This window comes from Nicotiana attenuata, unplaced genomic scaffold, assembly GCF_001879085.1.
Source record: "Nicotiana attenuata strain UT unplaced genomic scaffold, NIATTr2, whole genome shotgun sequence".
Lineage (NCBI taxonomy): Eukaryota > Viridiplantae > Streptophyta > Magnoliopsida > Solanales > Solanaceae > Nicotiana > Nicotiana attenuata.
In genome coordinates, this window is record NW_017670631.1 from 49,031 (window position 1) to 68,093 (window position 19,063).

Here is a 19,063-nt window from a genome sequence, read left to right on the forward strand (position 1 = left end):
TACTTATGCTGGAACTCCATCATATTATGCTGGAGTTCCAGCATACTTATGCTGGAACTCCAGTATAATATGCTGGAGTTCAAGTATACTTATGTTGGAACTCCAGCATAATATACTGGCATATTTTTCCGGATTTTGAATAGTGTTTTCGCTCAGATTTATCTTTATATGAAAAGTGGCTAAATTTCGATTACTTTTGAAACTGGACTATTTTTGAACGACCAGTTGTAAATCTGGCTATCTTTGAATTTCACCCAAATTAATTTAGCATCTTCCGAAATACATATAAATTTTTTAAGGCAATGGAATATCCGTAATATTCATGACCGAGATAATTTTACTTTTCAAATACTTTTCTTCCATTATGAAAATGTTAGAATGGTCTTTAGCTAAAATAATAGTATTGTACTTTTTTTTTTGGTTTCCCACCCGGTGTCCGGTACCTGCATTGGAGCCCGACTATATCCGGATTCGCGCCGCGTAAGGTCCCATTCGGGGGGAAGCGCTCCCTACCAAGGATTTTTTCATACCAGGGCTCGAACTCGAAACCTCTGGTTAAGGGAGGAACAGTCCTATCCACTGCACCACATCCGTTGGTGGTAATAGTATTGTATTTGATACCATCAACAGAGGTATATATTTTACGTTAGTGGTAATGTGGATATGCTTACTCTACATATATGGAAGAGTTTTTATTCCTTAAATTTTTTCTTGTTTTATGAAAATATTGGAGTAGTCACTAATTAAATTACACTTGTACCATCATGATGTAAATATTTCATTATTGGAGGATAATTTGGCCTAATTAAGCATATTAGCATACGAACGGCTCAAGCCGGAACGAGTGAAAATTAACGGGTCAACTGATTTTGTGCTCCATTACAAATTTATTTTTGTTAAGAAATGTAGCTCAAAGTAACAATATAAAACAAGAAGATAAGTAGAATAAGAGAAGAAGATATAACTTTCTTATTTCATCAAGTGTTCAAGTGCATAGAGGCATACAAAAGAATGTCATAAACATGACATTAAACATTTGAGATCATAGAGGAAGATCATGGGGAGGTTATGGAGGCGTGGGAGTTACAACTATAATGGTGAGAAGTAGTGAGAGTTATCTACATAATGGAGAAGAGTAGTGGGAGTAACTTCTTTAGGAGTTATAGACATCCACTACAAAATATAATATTTCATAACACTCCCCCTTGGATGTCTATAGATAACGTGCCTCGTTAAAACCTTACTAAGAAAAAACCCTGTGGGAAAAAATCTTAGTGAAGGAAAAAGAGTACACATATCTTGTAATACGCATTATTTGCTGCCTCATTAAAAACCTTGCCAGAAAAACCCAGTGGGATTAAATTTTAGCTAAGGGAAAAAGAGTACAGCGCGTATTTGCCTCCCCCTGATGAAAACATCACTTTATTCTTCGAAGATGATGAATTCCAAGCTTGTATAACAACTTCTCTAATATTGAGATCCGCAATGCATGTGAAGATGTTTGTCAAATTATCACTTGAACAAATTTGTTGAAGAATTTTGGTGAATGTCCTTTATTTTGTCTCCTTCGATGGTCCTTCTTTCAATTGAGATATGCATGCAGTATCATCTTCAATGTAATTGGAACCTTGTTGAATATCACAATATGCCATTACCCTCATATACAAATAGATTGTTTCAAGAACGAATTTCAGAAAATGCCTGCATTTCCATAACCAACAAAACCTTGACAATAATTGTTAGAATAAACGAATCTATATCAAAGATTCCTTTCGCAATATAACACTAATCGTATTTCGATATCTCCATATAGCCTTTATACTTTCAGCTGTTGGAACTATCCGTCCAACTTTATATTTTTCAGATGAAGTCAATTTTCATTGCATATTTTTCATTTGGCCAATCATTTATCTGTCCAAATTCCATGACAGATTTGAGCTCAAGATCCTCGTCAACATTAATAGTATTGAGCGCCACATTATATCAACAACATTGTCGACGATCATTTTACGTCGGTTCCATCATCAGTCCATAAAGACAGAACTTATCGAGATCTCATTATTTTCAGGTACCTGAGCCTCTCCCATGAGGTCTTATGAAGTGTTATGTCATAGTGCTCTTATATAGCACTTGCCTCCTTATTATGACCATCTTGAACATTTGCTCCTCTCCTTCTTCAAGGAGTTCTATCTTTGGAACCGCTTAATCTATTAGGCTTCATGCGTTCCAATAGACTATGTCCATCATGGACTTTATTTTATTTATAGCATTAGTAGCTGAAATATAACATTTAGTTTTGGGTCAGCAAATTCGCATGGCAATATTTTGCAAATGAATTATCACTTGAACTTCAAGTTCATATTTTCTTGTACGAGGATCTAAGTGTACTCATAATAATTCATTCCATGTATTACTTTTTTCAGCTGCTCATTTTCTCCCCCTAATGTTAGGATCACCAACACATATCCCCAATCTTCTTTGGGGACCAATCTTTGTGCACTATGGTGGCACAATTAAATCATATAGTACATCCATATTTCTAGATGAAAATATCTGAACCAATTGTGATGGGGGGAATTTATCATAACTTGTTGGCTAGATGCGTACAGTGTTGTTGTATATTAAATAATATACTTAATATAAAATTTCTATTTGGAGTTTTGTTCCCATAACCAATGGTTTAACTATAATTGGAGGCATACAATTTCTACTAAACCAACTTGGATTTAAACCAGCATTATTATCACAATTTATATTCTGGAATTGTGCTCTAATAATTTGAGCAAGCAACCTTGCAAAATCCAAATTGCAAGTTGATAACCAACACACATGTGAACATACAATAGATGCATCTATTAAAATCATATAATAGTAAACGGTCCACATGGCAGGTGACTGGGCCTATATATATATCACTTTCTATTCGTTCCAGAAATCAAGAGATTCAATCACAACCTTAACTGGTATATCATGAGAATAAGCAGCACAAGAGAATTCTTGAAGAATCTTCTATTTCTTCAATATATGTCAATGTGAATTCTCAATTAATTTTCGCATCAATAACCCGGGATGGCCAACCGGTCATGCCAACTGATATTTATTTCAGTAAACATTTAATTTACTATGGCATATGATTTCATCATCATGCTTATACATATGTAGTACAAATAGAAGAAAAATGGGGTAACCTTCATATTTACCCAGTATGTTATAGTAATATAGAAGATATTCAATCTTCCTTTAATTTATGGTCTCAATATGTCAACCACTTTGGCTAATACATTTGAAACTCAAAAAGTTTCTTTTGAGACTTACTACCACCAATGCCATGAATAATTTTATTTATTCGGGTAGTAACAAATTCACTCTTCTGAAGCTCTCAATAATTTGCACTACAAGATCTTTTATAATACCATCCAAGTGGTGAATTTTTCCTCCACGGAGAAAATTATCTTATCATAATAATTGTCATGGTCAAAATCATCATAAGCAAAATTATTTCTTGCTTTCATTTTGCCTTTAATAACTTTTTATAAGGCATGGAAAAATATTTTTGGCGTACCACATGTACGTGACCGATGACATATTCATGTAACCACCCAATAATATTCATTATATTTGTTTCTCTCAAACCTCCCGTAGAGGTGAGTTATAGCATTTATTCAATCATACATAAGCACATTATTATGCATAATCTTTATCACATGAAGTATATATTTTCACATTCACTTTCAGGAATGAGTTTACATTTACAATGCTTATCACAAGTCACATTTTCAAGTAATGCACTATAATCATGTGAGCGTGTCTCGTATTAACAGACCACAACGATACATATTTCCTTCACCTTGAAAGGATCATTTTGAGAACCCTTATGTTCTCCTTTTTACATTTACCATAATGATGACTATTATTATTTAGGTCTTTGGCATGCCACGTTCATTGGTCAACCACTTGTCTTCATTTAGACATATTATGCATCGCTACCAAATTCACTTCAAGAATGGAGCAAATCAAGTGGGACAAGCTTCATGCTTTTTCATGAAAAATACATTATTTTTCTTTAGTCATCATTATATCATCAATATGGTGCATTGGGACTCAAACCCAATGCATTACCCATATAAAGGCATGTTAGGCCACAATGAGTTGGGACTCAAACCCAACTCTTATAATCACAGTGCACCGGGGCTCAAACCCGATGTCTTACCCTTATACAATGGCATAATAAGTCTAAGTGGACTCACCCTTGAGCCTTTCATGATATACTACTTTATAATAATCAATTATTTTTTGCCCAACTTTAATAAAAGTTCACATTGATCTTTTTCACGAACAACCACATGATCAAACATAAAGGGAATAAAACTATCTTAGTTATACAAAATTTATTTTGATCACAAATTCTTATTATTTTTTAAGATTAATTAGAAACCTTCTCATTAGTTAACAGTTCCATAATCTTGGCTTGCAAACTGACGGAGCAGTACATATGGGAGATGATGTCAAGGCATCGTATATGCTCTTGTTTGTCACTCTAAAGCAGGTACTCCATATGTATATATCTGCACAAATGAAACTAAATTGTTAAGTAACACAAATTAAACCAAGTCTTAAGTATTAACGTAAGTTACTTGCAGAATTCAATGACAACTGAAAAATGATACTCCCTGTATAACAGAAGCAAACACAACATTGATATGGCAACGAAATGCCCAGATTTTCACAGGCTCAACCAAATTGATTCAAGGTTGTAGCTCCCATGGAAGGCTTTCATTTCTTATAGAAAATATAGGAAGAATATAGCAAATCGTGCTGATAACGTGTTAATAAATGTAGCTCAAAGTAACAATATAAAACAAGAAGATAAGTAGAATAAGAGAAGAAGATATAACTTTCTTATTTTATCAAGTGTTCAAGTGTGTACATTGTGGTGCCAAAACCTCTATTTATAGGATTACATAGAGGCATACAAAAGAATGTCATAAACATGACATTAAACATTTGAGATCATAGAGGAAGATCATGGGGAGGTTATGGAGGTGTGGGAATTACAACTATAATGGTGAGAAGTAGTGGGAGTTATCTACATAATGGAGAAAAGTAGTGGGAGTAACTTCTTTAGGAGTTATAGACATCCACTACAAAATATAATATTTCATAACAATTTTTAGTTTTATAACTTCATTTTTTTTTCACATAAGAAAACTATATTTTACACATCAGAAATCTAAAAAAATACTTTCTTAATTTCAATTCATTCCTTTCGAGGAGCCGTAGCTTTACTTAGATAGGGCTTGACTGCATTACCTTTCTATTATACTAGCACGTTATAAAAAGTCATAAAGGCTCAATTCCTCAAAATAAGCTGGCCTAATAACCTGAAATAATAGTTTAGGGACAACATTATACTTTAGAAAGAATATTGGGAGTTGAGAGCCATCTTTCTTTCTCGTCCAAAATATATTTCTTCTTCCTCAAGCAGAACAAAAGTAGCAGTGCCGAGGCCTATTTACACTCCCACTTGCCCCTATTTCTGCAAATCCTGTTTACTGCTGGAACTTTACGTTATCATCTTCAAACTCTCGGTTGTAAGTGAAAATTTGATTTGTTGATGCAACCACAAATATAGCTTGTCACAATCTGTTTGAATTTTCTGTTTTGATTTACTTAGGTTTTCCGGTTTTTCCTCAAGAAGAAATTATTCCTGTGTAATTTAACTTTTTTTTTGTGTGGTTATTTTAACTCAATTTTATATTTTTTGTTTTTGAAGAAACTAGATTGTGCACATTTTCTAGGTAAATCAATTTTTCATGTAAATGTGAACAGATAGAGAACGAGAAAACCTACTTCCATCCTATCAATTTTTATCTCTATAGAAATTAAATTTTGAAAAATTTAACCTAGGAACATACTCCCTGCAACATTTTTAATATTTGAAGATGATATTGGAGGAAGGGAAGTAGAAAAAAGTGGACTTTTTATTGGTGCTGGACGAAGTTATTGATTTCAGTCCTTTTACTTTTTGGGAAAATTTGTTAATCATGATTCAAAGTAATGCTTTAGAAATTCTTAATATTAATTTAGGAAATTAAGCTAGTGATTTTACTCTCTAACTTGTACTGCTTTTGCTTTGCACATTATCATTTTACAGGGTTATATTAAAGACTAGTCTTTAAACTCAATGGGTGATAGTCAGTACTCTTTCTCACTCACCACTTTCAGGTATAGTTTTATAAGACAGACACTGTATGTATTGGATCAATTATACTGTGATATCTGATATTGTAAACTTGTAATGTGTTATCATATATAGCCCATCTGGAAAGCTGGTTCAGATTGAACATGCATTGACTGCTGTTGGATCTGGTCAAACTTCATTAGGGATTAAAGGTAAATCAAGCCTTAGTTTAAGTGCAAAGTTACTGATATAGTGATAGCTTTGATTATTATTAAATTACTTATTATTAATTAGATGACTTGTGCTCCCATACGGGGGTATTTACTTTAGTGAAGAATGTTGTGTGATTTTGTATTGTGGGGTCATTTTATATATCATTAAAGAGATTCCTTGTGGTTAAAAGTTTCAATCTTCTTTTGTTCTCTTAGCACGATTATATGTTGTTTAGTTCTTGTAGTGCTTTAATTTACATGTGTCTAATTGGATGAATGCAGCTGCTAATGGTGTTGTAATTGCTACTGAGAAGAAGTTACCGTCCATCTTAGTTGATGAAGCATCTGTAAGCATATATATTCCTTTGCACTCTGCCACTGTTGTCTACTTATGAGTAACTGTTCATAGTTAATTATAGTAGCCAGAATGACTGTTGATAGTTAAGAAAAGATAGAGGTGCTCTTATTTTTCTCTCTGGGGTTGATTCTAGTGCTTTTTGTTGATACTTCCTGTTCCTTTTTGTTGATCAAAATTTCCAATGACTGTATTATGTGAATAGACGTGTTGCAATTTAGCAAAAAGTTAGGCATAAATGAAGAATATCGAATGTTAGTTCCATCTATGAATCCCTGGTCTGATACCGAATTGAGCTTTATCAAGATTGAAAAAATGATTTCTTATTAAGTTATTATAATCGGTCTGTTTGAATTTGCGTACGTGTCGAGGATATATAGATTTATTAGTAATGCTTAGTTTACTACTCTGTAGAGTTATATTCTAAATAATATTCACAAATGCAGTCACCAAGTTACAACATGCCATACGTGCATTTTAAGTTTATAGTCTTTACTGTTAAATTCATATTTTCTGTGGTTCAATGCTATGTATTACACTGATGCTATATTATCGAACTTTTACAAGCACTAAGTTTCACAGCTATCGGTGTTTTGGGACTGCATGGGGATTCCAACCTTCTTTTTTCTTTTTCCTTACATTCCTTAACCTTTGCCATGTAATGATGTCCCTGTAGTTACGCTATCTATCCCTGACTCTTTGAAATGCACAACAGGTGCAGAAAATACAGGTTTTGACGCCTAATATTGGAGTTGTCTACAGGTACAATCTGTTATATGATAGAGCATAAAACTATGCTGTTCGTGTTGGCTCTTTCTTTAGTTCGTTTAATGATGTCATAGTTAAAGATTCATGTCAATAGAATGGACCAGTATTGGTTGACTGAAGAAACAATTCTGGCTGTGCTCTTGGCATGTAAATCACAATGGACCCAGTGAATTACTTTCCTGTTTGCCTAGTCAATTGACCTATAGCAAATTCTTTTTTCTCTCTCTTTTATTTATGAATTCTGGACTCATTACCAGAGTTTCCTTGAAATAAAAATGTAAATCAAGTTAATTATCCTTAATTTCAAGTGATGAGTACATAGATATCTCTGTGTGTGTAGTCACAATAAGAAGCAGCTCCTGGTGAAAAATAAGTGCAGAGGCTCATTTAAATGGCCTCATACTGACAGTTTGACGGGGCAAGGTTTATGTAATTTATCTAAGTAACAAATAAAAGTAGTAGATCGCATTTTATTCAATCATTCGATCATTCAACCATACCTTAGTCCCAACAGATTGGTTGTATTTCCTTAAAATCATATTTGGTTATAATAAAGAAGTGGAATGATTGGAATAGCTGTGATGCATTGTCATGGATCTCCATCGAAAGATTCTTTCTTGATCTAACTACTGGATGTGGAACCTGTAGAAATGTTGGAATGAGTATGCTATTTGATATTTTTTATTTAAGAACTTTTTTTCCAACACACAGCAGCACTAAGATTGTGCTGAGATGCTTTACCTAAACGTTAACCAGTTTGCTAGGACTAGGCTTTAGTTTTAGAACCATAATCAAGGAAAGATTTCTTTAAGTTGTAGAGAACTTGATCGAAACTTTACTCATAAAGTATTATGGATTTACATTTTATAAAGCTGAGTTGACTCTGGAAAGAAAAGTTCCTCCAAAATTGTGAAGTGAGAGGATCCTAATTTCCTTCATTTATTGCTCCTTATACTCAGTATTACAATGATGTTTGAGAAAACACCCGACCGAGAGTAGCTATTCACTAGTACTGATAACTAAAAACTTGTTGCACATGGAAGGATGGAACCTTTGAGAGCTGATGTTATTCTTTTGCTGTTGGTGCTACCTCTTGTCCTAAATTATCTAAGATGCTTGCTTTGTTTATTATGGTTATTGCATTACCTCCGGCTATTTCTCTAGTACCAATGTTATTTACTTTTTCTTGCAGTGGGATGGGCCCCGATTCTCGAGTTTTGGTTCGGAAAAGTAGAAAGCAGGCTGAGCAATATCACCGACTCTATAAAGTATGAATAGCTTTTATCAAATATCAATGCCATGATTCAAGTGCAGTAATTCCTTAATAATTCAAGTGCAGTAAACTACTTGAAATATTACCACTTTCCTGGTCTGAGATCCAGTTGATACGACTGTCCTAATTTTTGATGATTTGGGATGCTTCTTCTTCTTCTTCGTCTTCTTCCGAAGGTCTATCGGAAACAGCCTCTCTACCTCATCGGGGTAGATGTAAGGTCTGCGTACACACTACCCTCCCCAGACTCCACTTGTAGGATTATACTGGGTCGTTGTTGTTGTTTTTGTTGTTTGGGATGCTTCTTCTTCATATTTATAATAGGATATAATGTCATTTTCTAGTCTTACTTTACGGAGGCAGACATTTTTAATTGGATTCCCTTTTCCTCTAACTTGCATTGTTATTGTCTCACACGAGAATTATTTAATGTGATTGTTGCTTCAGCATACTTTGTTTCTTCTACATTTGCCTGATTTGTCTATGTGGTGCGTAGGAACCAATCCCTGTCACACAGCTGGTGAGGGAAACTGCTGCTGTCATGCAGGAATTCACCCAATCAGGGTAACCACTGTTTATTCCATAATTCCACTTTACAAAGAGGGTCCTATAAAATGTATACTGGTCATATTTCAAATCTTTCAGTTGTCTTGTATTTGTCCTTTGAGGCTATTGTTGCCTTCATTTTCTTGCAGAATCTGGTTGATGGACCTGTAGTTGAAAAATTTGTATATCCTGTAGAACTTAATATCATTTGGCTATTGAGAAATAGAAATTTAAATAGGATGAAATAGCGCTCCCTTATCTGAATATCATGTGAAAATGTTATCTTATGGAGTTGTATTGAATTTATTTCTTCCTCCCCTTCTCTTTCTGAGATTTTCTCATTACGTCACCTTCCTTTCTTTTCCCATACTGCTTCCTTTTTGTTGCTTGGGTTAAAAGTTAAAACTATGAACTGAAAGCAGGCAAAGCCAGATCTTTCTTGAAATTAATCCAGATTCCTAATTTGTATCTATTCATGATTTTCTTTTTGCTGTTCAAGAAAGAGCTCATACTAAAAGAAAGAGCTCATACTTTGTAGCCTTCTTGGGCTATCCCTTACTTCTATTTTTCTGTTTTCTCTGGTGCAGTGGTGTAAGGCCATTTGGTGTTTCACTCTTGGTTGCAGGATTTGATGACAAGGGTCCCCAACTATATCAGGTATGTTATCTGTCTGTGTTGGTTTGATCTCTCAGTATCGTTTTCTGTTCTTGAGGCGTGGCTAATGGTGGTTTATACTTTCGTCAGATGAATCTACATATTTATATAGGTCTATGGAAAGGGGTTTTCATTCTTTGAAAAGCTTTTCGACTGAGCTGCAGATTTCTCTGTTGCTTGAACTCCTTTTATATTCAGTTTATTTTTCTCATTTTAGGTGGATCCATCTGGTTCATACTTCTCTTGGAAGGCTTCAGCTATGGGGAAGAATGTCTCTAATGCAAAGACATTTCTCGAGAAGAGGTGAATCATTCATCAAATTTTGTAACTCCTTTTTTCTTATTTCTAGTGCTATCTTTTTAACGTTTCAATACTGGTTCGGCAATCGAAGTTACTGTCCGATTTAATGTATAAATTGCCAGTTTTAGAAGGCTCATCTTGACCAGCTACCTCATGCTTTAGTCCCTTATAATTTCGGTAAAATGAGAGCAATACAATACCTCCTCAGTCCTCATAATTCTTCATCCCATCAATAATGGACTGTCTCGATCATTTACATTGCGTCATCTTTGTAGCAACCTGCTATTAACACTCCACACCGCTCCTTGTGCTTCCCCTTCTTTTGCCAAAAGTTGGAACGACGCTTATGCGTGGGACATTCTTCACTTGGTGAATATGTCAATGATTTACATCCTGTTCTATTCTATTATCTGGATATGCCAAGGGGTATTACCCAAACCAAGTTGTAATTTATAAGTGTAATCATGAAGCCAAACCTCGTGTCAACCGAAGGTGGGTGGGGGTGAAAAAGGAGAAATTATGTATTCATGGATGAGTTTAATTGCACTTAGCGAATGACCTAGGACCTAGGAAGAGGGTTGTTGGTAATGAAACAACTGATCTTGTTTGAAACAAGATGCTAGCATAGGGTTTCTGCTCATATTGCTATGTGACAGCAGTTGGCGCTTGCAATTGGAAATTATAGGTCAAACTTTGACATGCCCTTGGAGGATGTTAACCAGTTTTCTCTCCCACAATGTCAAACATTAACATTGTCTCACTGGCCAACTACTGAGCCAAGTTGGGGTGCTTCTTGCTCTGTCCAATTATACTGTTGAATTTCTTATTAACATTTAAAATAATGTTCCTGTTCCTCTCAGGTACACGGAGGACATAGAGCTCGATGATGCTGTACACACTGCTATACTGACTCTAAAGGAGGGGTAAGATTAACTTCTTCCTCTATCCAGGAGCTGTGTACTCTATATCTGAATGGTCCCCTCGGATGGGGTGTCTCTTCGACCCTTCTGCTTCTTTTGGAAGAGGAAATAGTTTTGATGTCTGCTATAATTCGCTTCATTTAGTTAACGAAAGAATTAAAGCAAGGCTTATCTGTATCTTCATGTCAAATGTATGACACCAAAATCTATGCATGCAAAACTTCTGAGTCATGACTACTGTCACCATTGCTTGCTTGTTGTGCAGTAATGGTCCTCAGAACAAAGTATCTTTAACGACGTTCTCTCCCCCATTCCCGATGCCCCAACTGTGTAATGACCTTTTCAATATAATTCTTAATATCAAAAGAATCCTTTAAAAAAACCCTTATTTTTGGTGTTCATCCAGATTTGAGGGACAGATCTCTGGCAAAAACATTGAGATTGGCATTATTGGAACTGACAAAGTATTTAAGTAAGTGTCTTCTTGTCCTTAAAATATTAATTTTGGTCGCTCTTTTATGAGAAATTTATAACATTTGTTCACTCTTTTAGCTGGCGGGTTACTAAAACAGTAGTTCGTTTTGTTGCAGAGTTCTCACGCCAGCGGAAATAGATGATTACCTACAAGAAGTGGAATAGATTTTCTTTTCCGCCAAAGGCATAGGAAAAAGTTGTCAGGTTGGAAGTGCAGACGGAGTCATAGCACAACTATTGGATGTTCTTGTTGGCTTGGTTATAACTTGAATCTATTCAAACTAGACTTAGTTGTATGTTGGCCATGTTGTGGTTGTTTATTGCCTGATTTATGCTCTGAAAAGTAATACTTATGGGTTTTCTTTTCTCATTATCTTGAACATTATAGATTGTTCAGTGTCGCCTGAAACACATGACAGTAAAATTAATCATTATATTATTTGAGCAACCCTCTTGACGCCAGAGAAATGTTTGAAAATAGAAGGGATATATAATTATTGGAAATGCATTTTCATTTTTAACTAGAGAAGCATATATAATTAGTGGAACTCCATTTTCATTTTTAACTAGAGAAGCATATACAATTAGTGGAACTCCATTTTCAACCAGGAGAGTCAAATTCTGCACCTAGACCAGCGCAAAGTTGGAAATTTAAATAATTAATGGAAACCAATAAGGTCGTTTTCAACCAGGAGAGTCAAATTCTGCACCTAGACCAGCGCAAAGTTGGAAATTTAAATAATTAATGGAAACCAATAAGGTCGTTCTATATTATAAGGTATACATAAAAATGAGTATATGGGTTCTTTTTTCTTTTATCTATATAATATTACTCTAGTTCATAGGACTATCATTCACATGAAAATGAATTTCCTTAGTTGAACGACATTATAAAGGTCGAGGCATTGAATTTTTTTCTTACACTAAGAAGGTAGAAAAAATTCGAATGCTACATAGTGACTTACTGAAAACTATACCATGCAATATAGCCTAAAGTTGATGGAGAATTTTATTTTGTTTTTTACACAACGGGTTGGAAAATGATTTTCACCCGTTAGAAATTAGCCAACTTGACATTTAGGAAACCAAAAACACATCCAATTCGGGATGGTGAAGCATAATTGTATGGAGAGATGCAAGTTGAAATTTGCATGTGTATAATATATAAAAATAAAAATAAAAATGAAAAAGAAGAAACAGAAAAGAGAAAATCTACTCGGATAAAAGCTTTGTTGAACCTATGAGTGTATTACGTCAGAAATTTCATGTTTGCTTTATTCAAATCAAGGTTTGTTTATCGTTACTATGCATGGTTGGCAATAAAAAAGAAGAAGATATAAATAATCACATGAAACAAGAGTTGTGATAATCAACGGAAAAGTGACTTTAATTCCACTAAGAGAAGATACAATGTTAAAGGACATCCAAACTAAATGGTTGATAAGCAACAATTAACAAGAGCAATTAATAACGATATTGGTCTTAGATCCTAGTCTCAAGTTTATCAGCTTTGCAGAGAGGATTTTCCTTAGCCAAAATCACACGGCCTCTAGACTTAAAATCAAAATTGCATGCATGTTCCTCTGGATACCTATGAACTCCACAAAACATTCCTCCGCACCGACAATTGAAACTTATTAATCCCAATTTTTTCTTGCAAATCATGCATCTTTGCTTCTTCATCGTCAAACCAACGTTCCCAGTTGTAGCAGAATCAGTATCATCAACAGTAAGAGACGATATCTTCTCCGATAAGGCTATCACATTCTTGGCTTCTTCTTCTTTCAGAAAAGCTTTGTAGCATTGGGAACAAAGGTTGTGATTGCTTGGGTTTCCATAGAAACCGCAACCCCTTGCACATAGACTTGTGTTTTCTGCTTTGCCACAAGAAGTCATCTTATTCGACTTAATTACTTCTTTCTTCTACGTACAAACTCTTTTGACGTTTTAGATATTATATTTGATTAGTATTTCTTAGCAAGAGAGCGAATTATTAGTGTTGGTGATGGTGTGCGTAGCTCTTTGTTGATGAGTGCCGCTCCTGCCTTTGGTTCTGATATATATAGGACTTAAGCTGGTAATCCAAATCGGAATCAAATTAGGACTTTCCTAAATTTGTTGTTTCCTTTCCCACTTCTGTTTGGTTTTGGTTTTGGTTTCGTTCGGGAAAATTAATCTTGTGGAATCCTTAACCAACACGGATTTCTTAATAGGAAATATATTAGGGATTTTTTCATTCCTATACACTATTTGAAACTTTATTATCCTTAATGTTGATGTTTAGCTAATTACCCGGCATAAACAAGTTTTGTTTACAAAAATATATACAATTTTTACCTTAAAAGGCTCCCAAATCCATTATTTATGCCTTCAATCAAGGGATTTAGTTACATCCTTTTTCTTTTTTTTTCCTCCTATCCCCCTCTCTCGCCAGATCTTCCATTATTTTAAATAGCATACATTTAATGTTCTTCTATTGAATTATATTAACTCTTCTATTGTTTTTCTGCGACATAATTTTGTTTGGAGTGGATTATTCGGTTGAAAATTAAAATCAGCAATCAGAGCAACATGTCTTTTGGTGCGGTAGTCGGTATGGAAATATCTAGAAACTGAGTGATATTAACACAAATACAAGGATGAAAGAACATTAAATTGAATTTGGAAAAAAATTTCTCGTTGGAGAAGGAACTCCATAAATTGCTCAATTGGAAAATAATGAGGATTGTTTTGGTCTATAGATGTCAAACGGCAGGCCTCCAATCCCAATAGCATACATTTAATGTTCTTAACATTGAATCCGGTATATTTTTAAAATTAAGGTTCACCTATTATTTTTTGCAATTTAAGTGAACTTTACACATAAACTATGCACCGGGTCAAAAGTGCTGGGTTCAAACGAACTAATCTGCAACTTATTTACAACTTTTAAATATTATTTCTACACTGTTAAATACAACTACAATATCATACAACTTAAATACAATTTTTATACAATATGTCTCTTGTATATTTTGTATCTGATTTATACATAGTAAAAATAAATTTCATACACCTAATTATATATTATACAACTTATCTACAATTTTCATACATTATTTCTACTCGGTTATATACAACTACAATATCATACAACTTAAATATAATTTTTATACAATATTGTTCAACTTTCATATAATAGTTAAATAAAAAAATATATGTAAACAACAGAATATAATTTTTCTACAATTTTACTACAATTTCGTAAATATAATGTATATCATGTCGTCTTCTTCTTCTTCTTCTTCTTCTTCTTCTTCTTCTTCTTCTTTGAGTTTCAATCTGAAATTCAGCTAAAATCAAGTCTAATCTTTACCAAAACACCCTCAAAATTGAGATATAAACTCCAAACCATATTCCCAATTGTTTGCAACAACACTCAATCCAAACAAATATGGATTTTGAAAACCCAAATTCGAATTCAAAGCTTCAAAACTTTTTAATGGCTGTCAATGGTGGAATTGCTGCTCTCTTTTCCTTTGCTTTACATTACTGAATTAGGGATTGAGAGATAGAGAGAGACGTAGAGAGAATCCCAATTCTTTGCAACAACACCCAACTCGAACAAATAATATTTTTCGAAAACCCAAATTCGAATTAAAGGGAAACAAACAAAACAAAAAGCTAAACTTTTTCTCTGACTTCGAATGTGTAGGTGACCAGCTAGATTATGCAAAATATTGCAGTGAACTTACAAAACTTTGCACAACTAATAAATATTTTTGTTGATTGATCTTCGAACCATCAGTTACTGAACTTCAAAGCTTTAAGTTTCATAGCATTAAATTGATTCAAAGCTTCAAAGCTTTTTAATGGTTGTCAATGGTGGATTGCTGCTCTCTTGTGCAAGATACGTGGGGGAGGGGGGTGGGATGTGGAGAGAGAAACATGGGGGGAGTGGAAGATACATTAGAGTGATTTTAGGACACTAATTATTATTATTAATTCCCTTAAAATGTACATAAATGGTAATTGGGTATATAAAATGTAATTATAGTAATTTACTCCTATTGTTTGACCAAAAAGTATGAAACCTTTTGTTAAATTAATTAAATACGGAGATAATGGGTAAATCCTAGTTAAACATAATAAATTCTAGATCTAAGAGTGTTTATACATGTAATGTGGAAATGTGTTTAAACCAATTCAATACAATGGATATCAAATGATACTGTTATGAGTGAGTGGAAGAACTATGATAAGTAATAACTCTATTAAATGGCAATAAATGTAAATAGATAGAATGATTCACCCAAATATTGAATGAGGTTGATGATTCTTCTCTCTGACAATGATGTAAGACAAACGAATGTTGGAATATAGGGGGCTTTCTCGGATCTGATGCGAGAAAGATAGGATAAACAACAAATCGAATATGTATGGAAAGGCAATATTTGTATTTCTCTTGAGGGTCAACTTTTCATAAGAATTCTTATCATATAGAATATTACATGCCCTTTGCCTCATCTCTCTTACTATTTATATGGGATATTCCCAAAGAACCCTAAAAAGTACAACAGAAGGAATATTCAAAAGAATATTCCCTTTGGAAGTCTTAAAGCTATACTAGTCGTTATATCTGTTCCTACTATTTGACCTGGCCCTAATGGGCCGCTCAACGACTCACTCATATCGACCGCTGATCGATCTCGATCAAGCTGCCCGTGACGAGCTTCAGTTCTTACGCTTGATCTCCTCCTCGTGCCGTATTTCCTCGATCAGATTTTGACCCATACAGTTAGTCCCTCCACTTATCGAGGTCCTCTCTTGGTCGACCTCAATGAGCGAACTTCATTAATTGTAGTTTTCGAGAAATTTGGACGGGGAGGTTGAGTAATGGTGATTGCAGCCGAGGTGGTGACGTGTCGCTCTGAGGACTTCTCTCAATGACGCTGGTTCAGAGTGACATCACATCCACATGCGTCATCATTACGCATCTTCCGATGCATTGCATCATTCCTTGTGTCCCTGTCGTTTCGATTCCAGAGCTTCCGATGGTTACTTGCGTCGATTCGAGCACCGTTGTTCTCTATAAATAAAAGGGGGGAAACCCTTTGGAGAAGCCTTTAAATTCTCTGATCTTTCGAACCTGCACCTTGTCTCTTCTTCTTCTTTCTGCGTTTTTATTTTCAGCAACTCCCACCATCGCCACTTCTTCTATACCTTCTGTTCCATCGCATACACATTTGCAAAAGATGGCTAGTGCATCTTCAAACCCTGAGGTGACCTCAGACCCAGTTCCGTTGGCAATGGTTATGCCCTCTGATGAGGGGGAAGACATTATTGCAGAGGATGAAAGCTTTCCTACTGTGAAAGAAATCATACCTCGTAATCCAGACTCCAGGTCGGACTTTTCGAAGTCACCTGCAGACTAACCTGAGCCTGTGAAATCCGAGATGGAAGCAGCCCATCTTGCCGTACTCGGAGCCAAGTACAACATTCCCGCTCACATCGGCCTGGTCCCAGCTGGGTACGACGTGATCCAGGTCCATCGTCCTGGGTATTGCGCGTTTTACGCGTACCCATTCCAAGTGGGTTATTCTTATGGCACTACTTGCTTCGATCGCGGGTGAGTCTGTACAGACTACTACATCCTTTCAGACTCTAGCTCCGCATAGGCCTGGTCGTCGGGCGACTGCCCCATAAGCGGATACTCCAACTTTTCAAACTTTGCATTTAATAGACGAGTCTTCGCCGGATAAGGAGGAAACGACTCCGATGAAAAGGCAGAGAGCGGAGGCTGGCGACGCTGCTACGGAGATCGAAGAGCCAACGGGGGGCGACCCCGAGCGGGCCATGCCCGCATCTAAAGGTGGCATAGTTTTGGGCGCGGAGTCCGTGCCCCTTTCAATTGTGGAGATTATTCCCCTGCCAGAGGTTGCCGTGGAAGGAGGGCGATCAGAGGCAACAGAGGTCGTTCCGAGGAATGATCCACCGTCGTCAGAGTGAGACGTCGTATCTTCGTTCGCCGAGGAGAGGGGAAAGAATGTGGTTGTGGACGATGATGAGTCTGGCTCCGACATAGACCCCGAGGAGGTACGGATGTTTGATTAGGGGTTTACTCGGGTAGAGGTGAGAATGGAGGGATCTACCCGAAACATCTTCAGCCCTTTGGACTACAACTTGCTAACGAACTCAGAGAGCGTGGTTGTCACGACCCCAGTTCGCCCTCCGTGAACTATCGTGACGGCACCTAGTCTCTACGACTAGGTAAGCCTAACAAATGCGGAGAAAGAACCATTGCGGAAAGAAAGTAATTAAAAACCGAGATAACAAAGTTAAACAGTGTTTAAGATGCCGTCTGGCATATAACAGTACAAGATCTCAAAAACTGAACAATTCCCAAAACCCGGAATCCCATGAAATCACAAGCTATGCAATAACTACAAAGTGTTCTAACTCCAGAGTGTCTAAACAAAAGAAGAAATACAGAAGGCTATAACGAAAAGAGAGAGTAGATAGGGACTCCTCGGTCTGCGAACGTGGCAGATATACCTCAAAGTCTCTAGAGATCGTCTCGCCTCGCTAACGATATGGCTGAGTCGATGTACCTGGATCTGCACACGAAAAACATGTGCAGGAAAGGGCATGAGTACACCACAGAGGTACCCAATAAGTGCCAAGCCTAACCTCGATCGGGTAGTGACGAGGAAGGTCAGGGCCCTACCGGTTATAAAACATAAAGCAAGGTAAGACAGTGTAAGGTGCAACAGTATAATCAAAACAGTTCCAGAAAATGAGAAGAAACCAGAGACAATTATACACTCAGTACACAGAAACATCGACAGGGGATCTCCCGGGATCCCGTCCCGTAGTCCCAAACATAAATACTCGGGGATCTCTCAGTATCCTCAATATGTGTGCTAGGGATCTCTTGGTATCCCTAGGATCTCTTAGTATCCTCAATATATGTACTGGGGATCTCTTGGTATCCCGAGGATCTCTTGGTATCCTCAATATATGTGCTGGGGATCTCTTGGTATCCCGCACTACAGTCAGAATCAATATATGCGCAGGGGATCTCCCGGAATACTTATCCGTAGTCCCAAAATAAAAGACAACAATATCAAGGAAAGAATCCACAATTTCATTCAAGAGCGAAACAGTATGAAGTAACACAGTACAATGATAAGAAAAAATATCGCAGAAAGAATACAACTCAACACAGAGATAGCAACCGGGGATCTACCAGGATATCGTCCTGTAGCCCCCAAATGTAAATATCTAGCAACCGGGGATCTACCAGGATACCGTCCTGTAGCCCCCAAATGTAAATATCCAGTGGATCTCCCGGGTGTCGTCCCGTAGTCCAACTCATAGTGCGCCGGGGATCTACCGGAA

At 36.1% G+C, this 19,063-nt stretch overlaps 2 protein-coding genes across 2 annotated transcripts; one reads left to right on the forward strand and one right to left on the reverse strand.

Moving 5' to 3' along the window:
* Window positions 1–5,396: 5,396 nt before the first annotated feature.
* Window positions 5,397–12,131, forward strand: LOC109241697 (proteasome subunit alpha type-2-B). The gene is made up of 12 exons (XM_019408459.1): window positions 5,397–5,591; window positions 6,155–6,225; window positions 6,317–6,393; window positions 6,676–6,740; window positions 7,464–7,510; window positions 8,709–8,784; window positions 9,286–9,353; window positions 9,923–9,992; window positions 10,207–10,292; window positions 11,150–11,212; window positions 11,616–11,681; window positions 11,800–12,131. Exons 2-12 carry the CDS (start codon window positions 6,185–6,187, stop codon window positions 11,846–11,848), a joined length of 708 nt encoding a protein of 235 aa, XP_019264004.1. The 5' UTR covers window positions 5,397–5,591; window positions 6,155–6,184; the 3' UTR covers window positions 11,849–12,131.
* Window positions 12,132–13,165: 1,034 nt separating this feature from the next.
* LOC109241694 (putative zinc finger A20 and AN1 domain-containing stress-associated protein 8) lies at window positions 13,166–13,579 on the reverse strand. Its single transcript, XM_019408457.1, has one exon. The coding sequence runs from the start codon at window positions 13,577–13,579 to the stop codon at window positions 13,166–13,168; it is 414 nt and encodes a 137-aa protein (XP_019264002.1).
* Window positions 13,580–19,063: the final 5,484 nt, after the last annotated feature.

Bases quoted from the DNA above. Each gene is read 5' to 3' on its own strand.
- LOC109241697 (XM_019408459.1), top strand. From the start codon at position 6,185: ATGGGTGATAGTCAGTACTCTTTCTCACTCACCACTTTCAG. The intron at 8,785-9,285 runs GTATGAATAGCT...TGTGGTGCGTAG, and splicing joins AATATCACCGACTCTATAAA to GAACCAATCCCTGTCACACA. The intron at 9,354-9,922 runs GTAACCACTGTT...TCTCTGGTGCAG, and splicing joins CAGGAATTCACCCAATCAGG to TGGTGTAAGGCCATTTGGTG.
- LOC109241694 (XM_019408457.1), bottom strand. From the start codon at position 13,579: ATGACTTCTTGTGGCAAAGCAGAAAACACAAGTCTATGTGCAAGGGGT.